The sequence below is a fragment of the Phalaenopsis equestris genome, unplaced genomic scaffold (assembly GCF_001263595.1).
Source record: "Phalaenopsis equestris unplaced genomic scaffold, ASM126359v1 Scaffold001135, whole genome shotgun sequence".
NCBI classification, from domain to species: Eukaryota; Viridiplantae; Streptophyta; class Magnoliopsida; order Asparagales; family Orchidaceae; genus Phalaenopsis; species Phalaenopsis equestris.
In genome coordinates this window covers 83,811-98,413 of record NW_018165574.1, presented here as the reverse complement: position 1 = coordinate 98,413, position 14,603 = coordinate 83,811, and the positions used below count along the sequence as shown (strand labels likewise).

Sequence of the window (14,603 nt, the reverse complement as noted above, 5' to 3'; positions counted from 1 at the left end):
TTCTCATTTTTCTTTTCTCATGATAACCAATGTCTTTTATTTCAACATACTTAGACTCTTTCAAAGTAACTGATAGAAAATACTGAGTTCTTCTCATGTCCTTGTACATCTACATTTCATTGAAGTTAACATCTCTGCTCCTAATGAATTTCTGATTCTGATAATCCCAGAACTTGTACTCAAATTCATCTGATCCATACCAAATAAAGGTGCATTTGACAAATTGCGTGTCTAGCTTACTCCTGGATCGTGCATCAACATGAACATATACGGAACAGTGAAATTCTTAAGATAAGCCTTCCTTCAAAGGTACGGATGGATCACGATTAATCAGATACATAACAATATTCACTGCTTCCGCCCAAAATTATTTTGGGAAGCTTGCATCCAATCTCATGCTCCTATCACGCTCTGCGATTGTTCTATTCATGCCTTCTGCTATGGTATGTTTAGAATGGTGAACTCATGTCCGATCCCCTCTATAGCATGAAAATTTGTGAACTTCTGATCACGATACTCTTAGCACGCTCCGTGATTGCTCTATTTATGTGTTTAGCCATGCAATTCTACTAAGGTGTCCTTATAACAGTAACTCATGTTTGATCTCCTGTGTAGCATAAAATTTTTATATATTTGATCAACATACTCGCCTCCATTATTTGATCTGAGACAGTTTAGTTTCAAATCTGACTCATTTCTACCATGACATTCTACTTAAACACTTTAAATACTTCAGATTTTGCTTTAAGAAGCAAGCTCATATGTTTTTTGTGTGATCATTTATACACGTAACAAAGTAGTGAGATCCCCAAGAGGCTGAACTAGGGTAGGATCTCATATAATGATATGCATTAACTCTAATTTTTTTTACTTCACCATTGACCCACCTTTAGAGAATGAAATTTTTTTCTTCTTTTCATAAATATAATATTCACAAAAATTTAAATCTATGGATTTGAAACCCTGAATTTTATTTTTTAAAAGTAGAACTTCATACATTTCTCGCTTATAGTCAAACCAGTACTGCCATAGACTTGTATTCACCTTGGTCCCAATCACATCAATGAAATCTACCATCTCAAGATCAGGTAAAGAGTATCATCAAAATTACCCTGAGCCATCACTATTGCCCCGTGGTCACTTTCCACGAATCAACTGTGAAATTAGTCACAAAACCGAAATTTGTCAGCTAGATCACTGAGATCAAATTTCTCATCAGACTTGGAATATGTCTAACTTCAATAAGTTTCCAAAATGTTTTATTTGGCAACTTTATATTCACATCACATTTTCTTACAATATTGTTGGCATTTTTGTCTTCCAAATAAAGCTTTCCAAGTTCATTTTTGAGTGCAATTTTTTATGCATGAAGAGAAACTCATGAATCTACTATCCAAGATTCAGCACTGACTAAGGATAACAACAAGGAGTCACCTTTGATTTCGCCAGTGGAGACATTTGTAGAGAGATTCATTTCTTGCCCTCCACCACCCGCTTTCCATGGTGCATTGTAATTCTTCTCAAAATGTCATTTCTTTCCATAGTTTCAGCATTCAACTCTATCATTTCCTTTGCTTGACCTGAACTTTCCTCTTCTGGACTTAAATCTTTCTCAGTTTGTATTTTGTCCAGCTTCCTTCCCTTGTTTTTAACATACAACAAAAAAACTAAAGATTCACAATTTGATGCCTTTCTGCAAACTTCTTCATTCTGCACCAACCTCACAATGTCATCGAAGTTCAACTTCATAATACCAGAAAAGTTACTGCGATGTCATCGAAGTTCAACCATCACAGCTGTCCGACAATGAAGACAGAATGAACAGTGCTCTGACCTCATCATCAAATTTGATCCCTACAGAACAAAACTGACCCATTACGGTGTTGAAATTGTTCAGATGTTTTGTCACTGAACTGTCTTCCACCATCTTCATCGGCAAAATCTGAAGCAAAGATTCTTCATACACTTTAGTCAGTGTCATTATGAGATCCACCATGATTTTCTCATTTACTATATTGAATGCAACAGACGAAGAAAAATGAAAAATGGATCAAACCAAGATTGTTTGATCCCGCACTTCCCATTCCTCCATAAGCAACGATTCAAGTTTCTTTGTGATTTCTTATAGTGGAAAATATATTTTTTTTCTAATACAGCAAATTCTCCACTAACATTCTCCATAACGCGAAGTTAAATCCATTGAAGTTCTCCACATTGTATCTTGCTTCATCGGTGATTGCTTCTACTCAAATCAAACACCCATCTCTAATACCTCTTATTGGAATGGAATATACACTTAGGGCTTTGATCAATTAGTAAAACCTCACCGCATAATAGGATAGCACAATTCGAGCAAATTAAAATAAAATTTTGAGTAGTAGAGCAATAAAAAACAATCCCAGAAAAAAACACACCAAGATTTACGAGAAAAACCTCAAGAATGGGAAAAAACTACGAAGCCGCACCACCAAGAAATTTAACTATGAATGGATGAAACATACTGATTACACCACTCAGATCTTCTCTCTATAAGCACCAAAACTTGCATAACTTCGCTCCAAACCTTCCTCTCAATCTCATAAGAGAAATTCGCCGATCTGAAATCCTCATCCCAAAAATCTACCTTCACGAAGAAATCCTTGTCGAGAAACATCGCATGCAAGAGAGTCGCCTACATTGCTTGAATTGAAGCTTAAGAACCAAACAAGAGAGAATTATCCAGCGGCGTGACCACACCCAAAAGCAGTGTAAATATTCCACCTGCCCGAGAAGAAAAATTGGAACAAAGGACCCCCGCAGCATAGCTGCGCCCATTATGATATAGTTCCGTCGTTGGACATAGCTACGCCTATTTTAGGCAAGGCTATGTCATGCTCAGGCCCAGGAACTCCAGCATGGAGGCACTAGAGTGCTTGTGGGTACTTCTTCAGGCTCCCTTTCACAACATAAAGGATAGGTAGTACAGAGACACCCATGCTCAGGCCCAGGAGCTCCAGCATGGAGGCACTAGAGTGCTTGTGGGTGCTTCTTCAGGCTCACTTTCACAACATAAAGGATAGGTAGTACAGAGACACAAGTCTGGGAAGTTCGAGTTGTTGCTAATCGAATCCTGATCACAACTACAAGTCATAAAAAATCTCATAGAACTTCAGAAATAAGGAATATGAAATAGTCATATTGAAAAAGCTCCTTGGGCAATAATCAACAAAAAAAAAAAAAAAAATTTTTAATTGAACACTTGAGATCGAGATCCACAAACCAAACTGCAAATTGACAACCTTCAAGTTTTAATTAACGCTAAGCACAAAAAATCATATTGAGAAGCCTTAATTATAGAAATCTAAAGAAGATATACCTCTCCAAAATTAGTATCCTCAAATGGAATAACCATTTTAACTTCTTGCCCACAGTTCTCAACATGTTTTGCCAACACGCCAGACTTAGGCCCTATTGCCCAAAACGTAGTGGAATCATCTGCAACATATTTCAACTGTTGGAAAAAATAAGAAAACATTATCTTTCATTTCGATCAAGAGAAAACACAAAATTGGAGTCAATTGATTATAAAAATACCTTTATCTCACAACTGCTCAAGTAATTTAGCTTTACACTATCTGGACCCCCATCGTACAGGTGAAACCTAATTATGCCTGAATCTCCATGCATTAGCAGATTAAAAACAGAATTCCATGCAGGATTTGAACCCCTACTAAAATTGGTTTTCCTGGACAAACTACCAAGTTCGACTTCAATAAATGTCTGCTCAATTTGATTTCCGAAGTCCGCTGAAGACTGACTGCTTGCTAATGAACACTGTGGACTCTCTACACTGTTGCGTTTCACACTATTGACGTGCAAATTACTGACTGATACTACAGTGACAGAAAGTAGTCCACCCACAGCTTTTTTTCTAAGATCCCTTGAAGGCAAGGAAAAACATGCTCGTCGAGGCTCAACCATCATCCTGGCAAGGGTTTCGGTTAAAATTTTAACCTGTTCGAAGAGGGGAGCCAAAGCATGAGTCAGCTTTTAGACTCAAACCTAATATTGCTAACTTACAGTAGTTAGTCATAGATGGTGAAAGTGGCATTTACATGCATACCAACGTTAAAAAATAAATGAAGTCATTAATATTTAATTAGGTTAATTAAACTTATTTAATATTTATTAATAAGATTAATTAAACTTATTTAATATTAAGTCATTTGTAAACCCACTCTCGCTCTCGCTCCCATTCGATGCCTGTAACTGCTCGTCCGAGATTAGCCTATGCTTTAATTTCCAAATACAGATTTGAAAGCCCTTATGATACCAAAGTTGACCCAAAACCACAACCGAATAATTCTTTATTGCTGAAATTAAAAAAAGTTACAAACAAAAACTCTTAAAACTGGGAGAAACAGCAACACAACACACTAGGGCGAGGACAGAGTGGTTCGTTGTGGCTGAGGTAGTGGGACCGGGGATTTGTAGATGGGGGATGAGGTTGGACGGTGGAGGTTTGCGAGCAAGGTGTAGGGGGCAGTAGTTGGCAACAGTCGTGGGAGGTCTAAGGAAGGGCGGCCAGACAGAACAACAGACGTAGGAGGAAGGGATGAGGTTGGACAGCAGGGAACAGAGGTAGGCAAGGGCGGTGCAGGGAGGGTGACTGGACAGCATCCAGCAGCAGAAGAGGGAAAAGGTGTGACAACACAGCACCTAGCTGCAGATGGATGGGGAAGGGGGCGGCGCAGGGACGGCGGCAGCGAACTAGTGGTGCCCAAGTAGGATGGCAGCAAGCAGGGGAGGAGAATAAGGAGAGATACACAGCACCTCAGATGAATTACAGCCAAAGCATCTTTTCGCCTTCGGATACAACCCTAGAAGTAAAAAGGAGATGCCTAAGACTGTCCTGACAAAAATCTCAAAGCAAAAACTAAATCTAAAATAGAAAATAATAAATATATAAATAGTAGATAAATAGGAGTGGGTGGCAAACCTAGTCCAGACCAAGGGCCGATCGGCCCTTGCTTCACCTAGCTGAGCCAGTTGAGCAGTTTCCACTAGATCAGCCCCCTGAGCCCCGCATCACCTCATTTTCGCATGTCTCATACATAACTCGCCCCGTCTCCAAATCCTGTTCTTCCTTCCCGTTCTAAAGACATGCAGAAACCCTCAAATCTCTCAACACAACAACAAATGTGAGAGTATCTGGAGGGTTGAAATTTCGAAGCCCATAGATTTTTGGCAACTTCGTTGGAAAAGATTTCTTTTTCCATCTTTGGTTGGTCAGCTCTTTATTATAATAGCAGCTTAAAATTGGCAAAAAAATAAATAAAAAGCTAAAATTGCTTTAGAATATTGCAATCACTTGAAACTTAGGTAAATTCTATATGGAGAGCATCATTGGATGTGAACTGGATTTTAATTCAGGAATCTTCTGGTCCCAATAGAAAATAAATTATCTGGTGAGCACCGATGTATGACCCTTAGATCTTAATCCGAGAATCTACTATCAAAAGGTCCCAACAAAATGAAAAAATTTTGTTTATAAGCAATGGGGTATGATATTTGAATTTCAGGTCCAAATATTAACAATCAAAAGATTCTACAAAAAGACAAGAATGTCAATGGAAAGAAATCTAAACTATCACCCTTGAATTTTGGAATAATATATTGCTACTAGCAATTATCACAATGGTGGACACTTTAAGGAGTTATCTTGTTCTTTCCAATTAAGAAAACTCGCCCAAGAGGAATCCCGCTAATCATGGCCATTATCCAGCTAGATGGTTTGGAAATTCTCATCATTGATGCTATGATCACTGTTATATATGTTCAGAGCTACATCAAAATGGTTCGATATGTTTAGATACAATGTTGAAGTTTCATCATCAAGAAGAAAACTATCTAGAAGGAAAAAATGAACTAAATTTATCAAACTGAGAGCTCAACAACTATTGCTCAAGAAATAAATTATTCAATAAGCTCCAATCCCGTGAATGAGTATTCATACCCACAGCTAATTCAAAAGTCTAGAATGGGTTAAAATGAATAGCTCTCCAGGTGAAATTGAACAATGTTTTTGGACTCGACAATATTAAGTCATTCCTACTAAAAATAAGTAGCCTACAACTTCTACTAAAGCGTACAAGATTTTCAAAGTTGTCAAGGAAAGGAGCTTCAATGAAGATAATGTGTCAAAAAAAAAAAACTTATAATGATTGAAACCAACAAAACTTCAATAAAATATGCTATCTACAATCTGCTATGATAGCTCAAGATTCATGAATGTGATATAATCAGAGAAGGATTTGGTGTGACATCTGATTTAAGCTCTTAGAGATCTACCATTAACAAGAACACTCAAAGATGAATTTTGAAGAATGCTTATTAATGAATCTCCTAATGATCGACAGTTTGTAAAGCATATCAAGAGATCCCATTGTCAGCAAACTTTAACCCTGTAGGTAGAGGGGATATCATATTTTTAATAGTATGACATATATTTTGTCATTCCTCACTCTCCAATAAATCGAGAACAACCAATTGGAGAATATCTTCAACTCTGGAGGTGGAAGGATAATTGAATTCATGCTAGTAGGATATGACTCTGATCATTCCTCACTCCCCAACGTCTCAAAAGCAATCGGATATAGATGTATCTTTAATTCCCATCAATGGAAGATGAGAAAGTTTTAGCAATGGAATCATCAAACTTATAGTTGGCAGAAAATTTGAACCTAACTTCAAAAAAAATTCCATCATCTAGAAGCCATGTAAAGAGGAGCCTGTGATTGACTTACATAGTCAACGGTCAATATCACCAATTAATGATCAATGTTCAAAAAGGCTTTACACCTAGCACCCTAGTAAAAACTATTATTAAAGCTTCTTTTGAGAAAATAAGAATATATGCTTTATCCAGCACAAGTGTAATATTTCATTGGAATTCTCTTATGATACAAGAACATTTACGTTATCATGAAATTTCCCGAAGCAAGACGGGCATTTTTTTTAATTTAATTGGGTCGACACCGTGCTCTAAGCAAAAATCCCCAAAAAAACCTAAGCATCATTAGAATTTCTTTTGCAAGAAAATGGGTCTTCTTAATCATCTGGGTCGACATTGCGCTAAATGTCGAGATCCCCATATATATCTACCAAGTTTTAAAATCACTTTTTTTTCAAAAAAGAGAAACAGTCATTCGAGGTAGCACTGAGATCCAAGTCAAAAGCTATCATTCAGGTTGTATCGTGCCCATAGCCGAAATCCATATATGCATTGTAAACTCAAGTCATTCCATTCTTTTTAGATGAGGGAAAAATATTTCAAAAATTCTAAATTCAAGTTAACATCATTCTAAAATTTAAAACTTTTGAGAGCCTCAAATATTGAATCCCCTTCTTTACCAGACAAGGGACTCATCCTTTTGCGTAAATATCAAATACAAGAGTGAGATCCCTTAGCTAAAAGGGTCGACATTACACATAATACCGAGATATTCTTCCATTTGGGTAGATATCATATTGATGATCAAGGTCCCCAAGTAACTCAAATGACATCGTGCATTATGACGAGATCCCTCAGAGGATGTTCAAGTAGTCAATAATAAAAATGTGCTCAGTTTGACAATCCAAAAAAAAGACTTGTCCTTGCTATCATGACAAAGGGACACTTATTTTATTTGGATCGTAGTTGAGCCTTGAGCAAAGATCCTCAATATGTTTCTCTCATATTTTGGGTTGACATTGAGCCTTAAGCCAAGCTACTCAAATATATTTTATATTTTATCGTCTGGGTTGACGTCGTGTCCAATGCAAGATCACCACTTGAACTTTTAACACGAAATTGTTAAAATTATACTCAATCAATTGAACAGAAATGTATCTATCTTCAAGCAAATTGTAGCCAAGATAATTTCAAAAATCAGAGGTTCATTTCTCATATTTGTCACAATTTTGAAAGTCAAGTAAGAGAATTTTCTCATGAAATTCAACAAGTCAAGTTGGAGAAACACAAGTTGGTTTACAGTTCAAGTCTAGGACACAAGCAGGTTCTAAAGGTAGGAGTCAACAAGATTAAATATAGTTGAGTTGTTGAGTGTTCTTCTCACTCAACAAGCCATAAAAACAATTGTAGTGAAAAAGCCCTTCTTATATCCATCTAATGACAATAACTATCACACTGAAGCTTATCCATCTCGATAAGTTAACCTAAATATTGAAGTTATCTCAACAGATTAAATGAGTAAGGCAAAATCAAATAGATGGCCCTCACTTAAGCGTCGCAGGTAGAGGCGTAATCAAATTTATGTCAGCAGAATATGATTATGGTCATTCCTCAATCCCCAGTAAGTTGAGAATAATAGGATGAAGAATATCATCAATCCCAGCTGGAATATGTTTCATCAAATGTAAGCCAGCATGAGTCAATCTCAATTGCTCCTCACTCTTTCTAACAAATTATTATACAAGCCTAACAATAAGACTTTCAAATTGTTCAGAGAAAGCGTAAGTTAAAGGAAATGTTAGAACATTTTTCTGAAAACTCTCTTGTAACACAAGAATGTGCTTCTAACTGATCATAAAATCCTCCTCCTCACACACTCCAGCTACAAAAGCCTTCACCATTCCCTCTGTTTCATTTCTTCGTTTTTTGCACAAAGCAAAGTCACAACCCCGACTCCCTCCTTTCATCTTGTTCGCGCAACTTCCCCTATCTATCGGCCTTCGTGAAACAGTCGCAACAAGAATAAGTTGGGAAAGCAACGACGGGCTCGCAGCATACGGAGACCTCCAAAATCTCCACTCTTTATCTCATTCTTCAACTGAAGACACGTTCAAGTCCTCTTGTCCTTCCTCTTCAAACTGCAATGCCTTCGACTCCTGCAAGTTGTGATCCTATCTCCAATCGCACAAGCCCGCACTTCTTTTTCTCACTTGAAATACAGTTGTGGTTAGAGGCCATTAATAAGGTAACGACGGGATCACATCTTTCAGAGACCTATGAAACTCTGTAATAAAATCCTCTGCTCCTTGTGACCAGAGTCGTCGCTCCCTCCACGCTGCCCTCTACTATGTCTTTTTTCGCGTGCTACTTCTACACTTGAATGTCTGTCTCACCCACTCACCACACTTGAAAAACCCTGCACTTCCTCTCTTCTTATTAAAACCCATGACAAAAACTTTTTGCTTCTTCTCTCTAGTGACCCAACCTGTCAACCGTCTGCCCAAACACGAGAACCTTATGCACGAACCCTCCTTGCATAGTGCAGAGCCACTCAATTCTCCTTGTGTTGTGTTTCCGACTACCGAAAGCCTTATGCACGAGAACCTTATGCACGACCCCACTATTTGCTCCTTCGCTTCATAGCACGTGACGAGAATTTGACATACAAAGACGACTACCGAAAGCCCTAGTCGAAGTTTTTCTACCTGCCTCTATCCCGAACACAGGATCGCACGACCCCACTATTTGCTCCTTCTCTTCATAGCACGTGACGAGAATTTGACATACAAAGAATCCCAAAGCTCCACATTTCTCCTATCACTCCATCCCGATTGGAATTTCTTGTTGTTCTCTCCTGTGCCCAAAACGCACTCAAGAGTTGCGCTAGAGCTTCGCTCCTTAGCATAAGACATGCCTTTATTCTTTTCCTAATTTATTACTTATATATATCATATATATAAAAAAATCAAATAAAAAATATTGTCTGTTTTATTTTGACATCGTCGTCAACGCCGATTAACGTTGTTGTCACAGATCTCGCTCGAAATGGAATTAAGTACCGTCAGGGAAAAAAAGGTACTTATTCAGGAAAACTTGTGCTTGTGATTTAACTACTTGCAAATACTCCAAAGGCCCATAATGTCTTATAGACCGAGGGTAAATGTTCTATTTAGCTCCCTGGTTACAGTGTCGTAGGACACTGGCAATCGCATCTTATAGATAGTTGAGCAAGTTGACATTCTCCCGATACCCCTTAAGTAGAGTTGACATTGGAAGGCTACTGTGAATCATCTGAATTCTAAAATAATTTGAAATTTTGAGGTTTTAAAATCTAGACTCCTAGGGTCAAAAATATACGGGATCAGGGTTTTTAAAATTTAGGCTCTTAACCTTTTAAAAATATTTAAAATTTTGGGCTTTCAAACTTAGGTTCCTAGGGTTCAAAGGTAGTACAAATTAGGGGAAAGTCATCGCCACTGAATTCGCAACATTTCTGCTAGAGAAATGAAGAAGACACTTTTAAAGCTCAAAATAAAACATTGTAAGCATTCTAAAGTTCTAAAATTCACATAAACTTTCAAATGTTTTGAACGTAGCTCATGAGCTTCAAGTTGATATCTAATTTGATATAATGCTCTGGAGTTCGTGAAAGTACATAAAAATCTTCTCATATAATTATGGGAGTGCTTTCAAGTTATATAAACACATCAAAAAGCATGCATGTTTATCATGTGAATGTTTTGAAAAAATATGTTGAGTCATGAATGCTCGCATGGGCTCCAACTAAAGTTCTAAATGCTTTAACAAATAGTTTAGGAAGGATGACATATAAAAGCTAAACTTGAATTCAAATAATTCGTATTTTGAAAGCAATCACTCCTATCGTGTTTCATAGGACAGAGTTCTTAGTCCCATCCAACTAGTCTGGTCCTATTTGAAAGCAATCCATCAGGTTGTCTTCTATATGACAGAGTTTTAAGTCCCTCCCAACTAATCTAATCCTATTACTTGTAAGTACTTGAGTTGAAGAGTCTACTAATTTAGAGATAAATGTCCAAACTAAAAATATAAAATGTTGGAAGTCCCATCAAACTAACCTGATCTTTCTCTTCTAAGGCCTGGGGTTGATGAGTCTAGTATGTTCTAATATTATCCATATCATATATATAAGAATTTATAAGTCCAAATCGCCTAGCCTGATCCTTCTCCTTGTTGAGACTGGAATCGACATGACTTGTCTCCTAAGAATTTTAAAACACAAAACTCAAACAAATTTCAAATATCAAAGTTCTAAATATAAAATTATTTGATGATGATCGAGTTGATGATTTGGTCCCATTAAGCGTCGATCATCTGATGATCCGATTAGGAGAATAGATGTTTTAGATTTGACTTATGTTAAGAAAGGCAGAGATGGACCTAGGAAAACTTGGGCTTATTACAAAAAATGATCTTAATTTATTAGAACTAAATGAAAATGTGACACTAAATAGGATGCAATGGAGAAAAAGGATTCATGTAGCCGACCCCACGTAGTGCAATTAAGGCTTCGTTGTTGTTGTATGATCGAGTTGATAGAATATTTTAACTGGGGGTCAATTTTTTAAATCAATATTTTCAAAAAAAACCAATCAAAATATTTAAGTAAAATTATTCACTTAAAAAAGACTTAAAACAAATTTATATCTCCCTGCATAATAGTTTGTCAAGGCTAACAAACTTTTGATAAACTTCAACTCAAAAACGAGCTAGTCACATTGATTGTACTATTATATTAACACTCAAAGTAATTTCACGTCAGCAAGGACATGACTCGAGTCCTCTATCTATATGATCTAGCCCAAAAGCTCTACAAAATTGTTGTTACAACTAGAGCCCTCTGACTGGATGGTTGCCGCCAAATAAAATCATTATATTATAATTATGATTGCAACATATATGCTCCTTAATAGTTTTCTGCCCTTTGAGTTGTGAACCATAAAAATACATCCACTTGACAAAGTCTTTTGTTGGCTAAGGTTGACTTAAATGCGACCCCTAGACAAACCTTCGCCCAATATCTATAAGAATCCTTCAGTCAGGTTGGTTCGAATACCTCCTCTGACTAAGTAAATCAAGGACCACTTTGCCCTTTGAGTTGTGAATACCTCCTCTGACTAAGTAAATCAAGGACCACTACCTCCCGAAACGACGGAACCATGGGATGTTGATTGCATTTGTCATCATTTACCCATTCATCTGCTTTAAGCTCCAAGTGATAAGTTTTACAACTTAAATTGTTATTTGCTACTATTATATGTAAAATATCTAGTGTTAAATGACTAGTGTTAATTGAAAATGCTCTCCTACTATCGGGTGAAGTAATTAATCATAGGGGCTTGCCCCTATAGGAAACCACGAATCCAAGATAAAAAAAATCCTTGCGAGATGAGAGTGAAACCTCTGGGTAGTGTCTTATCTACTATCTCATCAACCTTCTGAAAACTTTGACCCTCAAAGCTCTAAACACAACAACAACCTTTGAGGATTCTATGTGCCTTTAGAACGGGAAAGATAAACAGGATTTGGACATGTTAAAATGAGGACTTTCAAATTTGTGTTTGAATATGAAGCATATGCCAATCTCGCGCAAATAGTTACAAGCATTGAGTGGGAGTGGGAGTGGGTGTGCAGATGACTTAATATTAACTATGATAAATTAATCTAATTAATAATATTAGTTAAGTTTAATTAACCTAACTAATAAAATTGATGACTTCAATAATTTTTTTACGTCAACAACCACCCAATTCTTATGTATTTACATATTCAACACCTAATGATTGTTTTTTACATTTGTACCACCCGAATCTTGCATATCACATCAAAGATGCCTCCACTTTAACCTTTAAAAGATGAAGTACACCTTTTTTATTCAGAAGATGGTAAATACATAGAAATTAATGTTTAGGTGTTAGATATGAAAATAAATAAGAGTTGTGTGGTATGTATGTAAATCTTCTCAATTTTACAACTAGGATTAAATTACAAGGAAATGACCTAGAAAGGAATAGTCGACATACCAGCCAAGTTGAGACCCCAGGCAATTCTGTTGCTGGAAGTGTTTGACCATTACCGCTACCAAATGCAACACCTATTCTAACATCAGGAGTAGACTCAAAAGAATAAAGCAGTGCTTGTCCATCAAGAATTGGAGTTATGAGGACCTACAGCATTAGGCTGAAAAGAGTTAGTAATTTTCATAGCCGCAACGTTTAATTTTATCAATACTTGTCTAGACTGAAACAAAAATTCATTAAAATTTAAAACTATTGATCTAGAAATTCATTAAATTGTTATTGCCAATCATTGAGTAAATGAGGAACGTCAAAGCTTCTGATAAGGAGGTCAATTAATTGTAAAATAAACCAAAACAGTTCATTAAGAAAATAAAGTGTGGATGACGGAAGTTCTGTTGAACTTCCAAAAGTAAAATTAATCAAACTTCTAGTAAGCATGAAATCACATTGCCAATTTCATAAAATGAAAGGTCACGATCAACATTTCAATCAACTAGTTGTTCTATTCCGCAAACATGCGCTTGAGCGAAGCATGAGGATGAGGAATGCTCCAGAGAATATGAGATATTTTTTAATGGAAAAGAAGAAAAAAAAAATAAAGAGAACAAATCTGAGTAAAGAAAAAAAAATCAAGAAACATTAATGAAAAGATAGGAAGAATATCATGCAAATTCAAAAAAAAATTCAAAAATATTTTAGGCAGTCTTGAATCTTTTGGTACTTATTATGAGGCTTGCAACTCGTAATTTTTCTTGCAGAAGAGATTGAAATTACCTTCCAAAAGTTCTGAAACTAACAAAAATGATGCAAATATTGAAAAAATACGGTGCTGCTAAGGCCCCATCCCCACTACATATAGTGAATTTGATGAAGTCAGCATCCCAATAATGACAAAATATACCAAAGAAATCTCAAAAAAAAAAAAAAAGGCCACTCTTTCTATAGGACAGATTTGTATACAATCTTGTGCACACATCCCTTAAAGAGAAAAGAGGGAGACAAGATTCTTCGAGACACTATTGTACTAACATTCCACAAAGCGATAAAAGAGGGTCTAAATTTTGCACTCCAACTTTAGTCGTAATGAAATTTCTAATAAATTTGGCTCAATAGTTTTTCCTAACCAGATTTTTCAGGCAAAGGGTCTTCATCGACTTAGTCTGTAATGAAAATTGCTTAGCTAAGATGAACATAAATCAATCATATTTCATCGATTCATAGGAATTCTCACGGTTTGCCACTCCAATAACTACAGAAACATCCTATGATCACCATTGTTACCTACTAGTGATTAGGTTTAGAAACAAAGTTGTCATTTCATTCAGCTTACGTACTGTTGATTTTGTTATATCAAAACACTTAGTTAACAGAGCTAACAATTTTGGTTGACCTGATACCGGAGTTTACCAAACAACAACAGAAAATGCAAATTTATTACTGAAATCAAATAGGAGTTGCTGGGAATGAAGCAATCCCCTTACGCTTAGGTTCAGAAAAAAAACTACATCACGGAATAGAATCGCACGGATTCGAAAAAACCGGAACAAAATTATGAACAAAAGCGCAACAAAGACAATCCTGAAAAGCACACAAGCCTTTAACGTGGAAATCATCAAGAATGGGAAAAAACAAAGGAGCCGCATCACCAAGAAATTTCCACTATGAACCAGAAAGTTTTACAAAGATCTCAATCAGATTTCCTCTCTACAATCGAAAGAACTTACAAGGCATCGCTCCAACTCCTCCCTCTTGATCTGACAAGAGAAACACGTGCAAAATTCTCCTCTCTGACGCTTCTCACATTCACCGGAAAAATGTCAAAGAAACTTGAA

The 14,603-nt window shown here is 36.5% G+C and overlaps 1 protein-coding gene across 1 annotated transcript in view; it reads right to left on the bottom strand.

Moving 5' to 3' along the window:
- LOC110033317 (synaptotagmin-5) overlaps positions 1-14,603 on the bottom strand; it is a 75,616-nt gene that overhangs the window by 39,681 nt on the left and 21,332 nt on the right. Inside the window, exons 7-9 of the mRNA XM_020737248.1 lie at positions 12,775-12,918; positions 3,574-3,993; positions 3,356-3,490 (exon numbers count right to left, since the gene is read on the bottom strand). Of these exons, the coding sequence (XP_020592907.1) occupies positions 3,356-3,490; positions 3,574-3,993; positions 12,775-12,918 (699 nt within the window). The remainder of the gene's footprint in view (positions 1-3,355; positions 3,491-3,573; positions 3,994-12,774; positions 12,919-14,603) is intronic.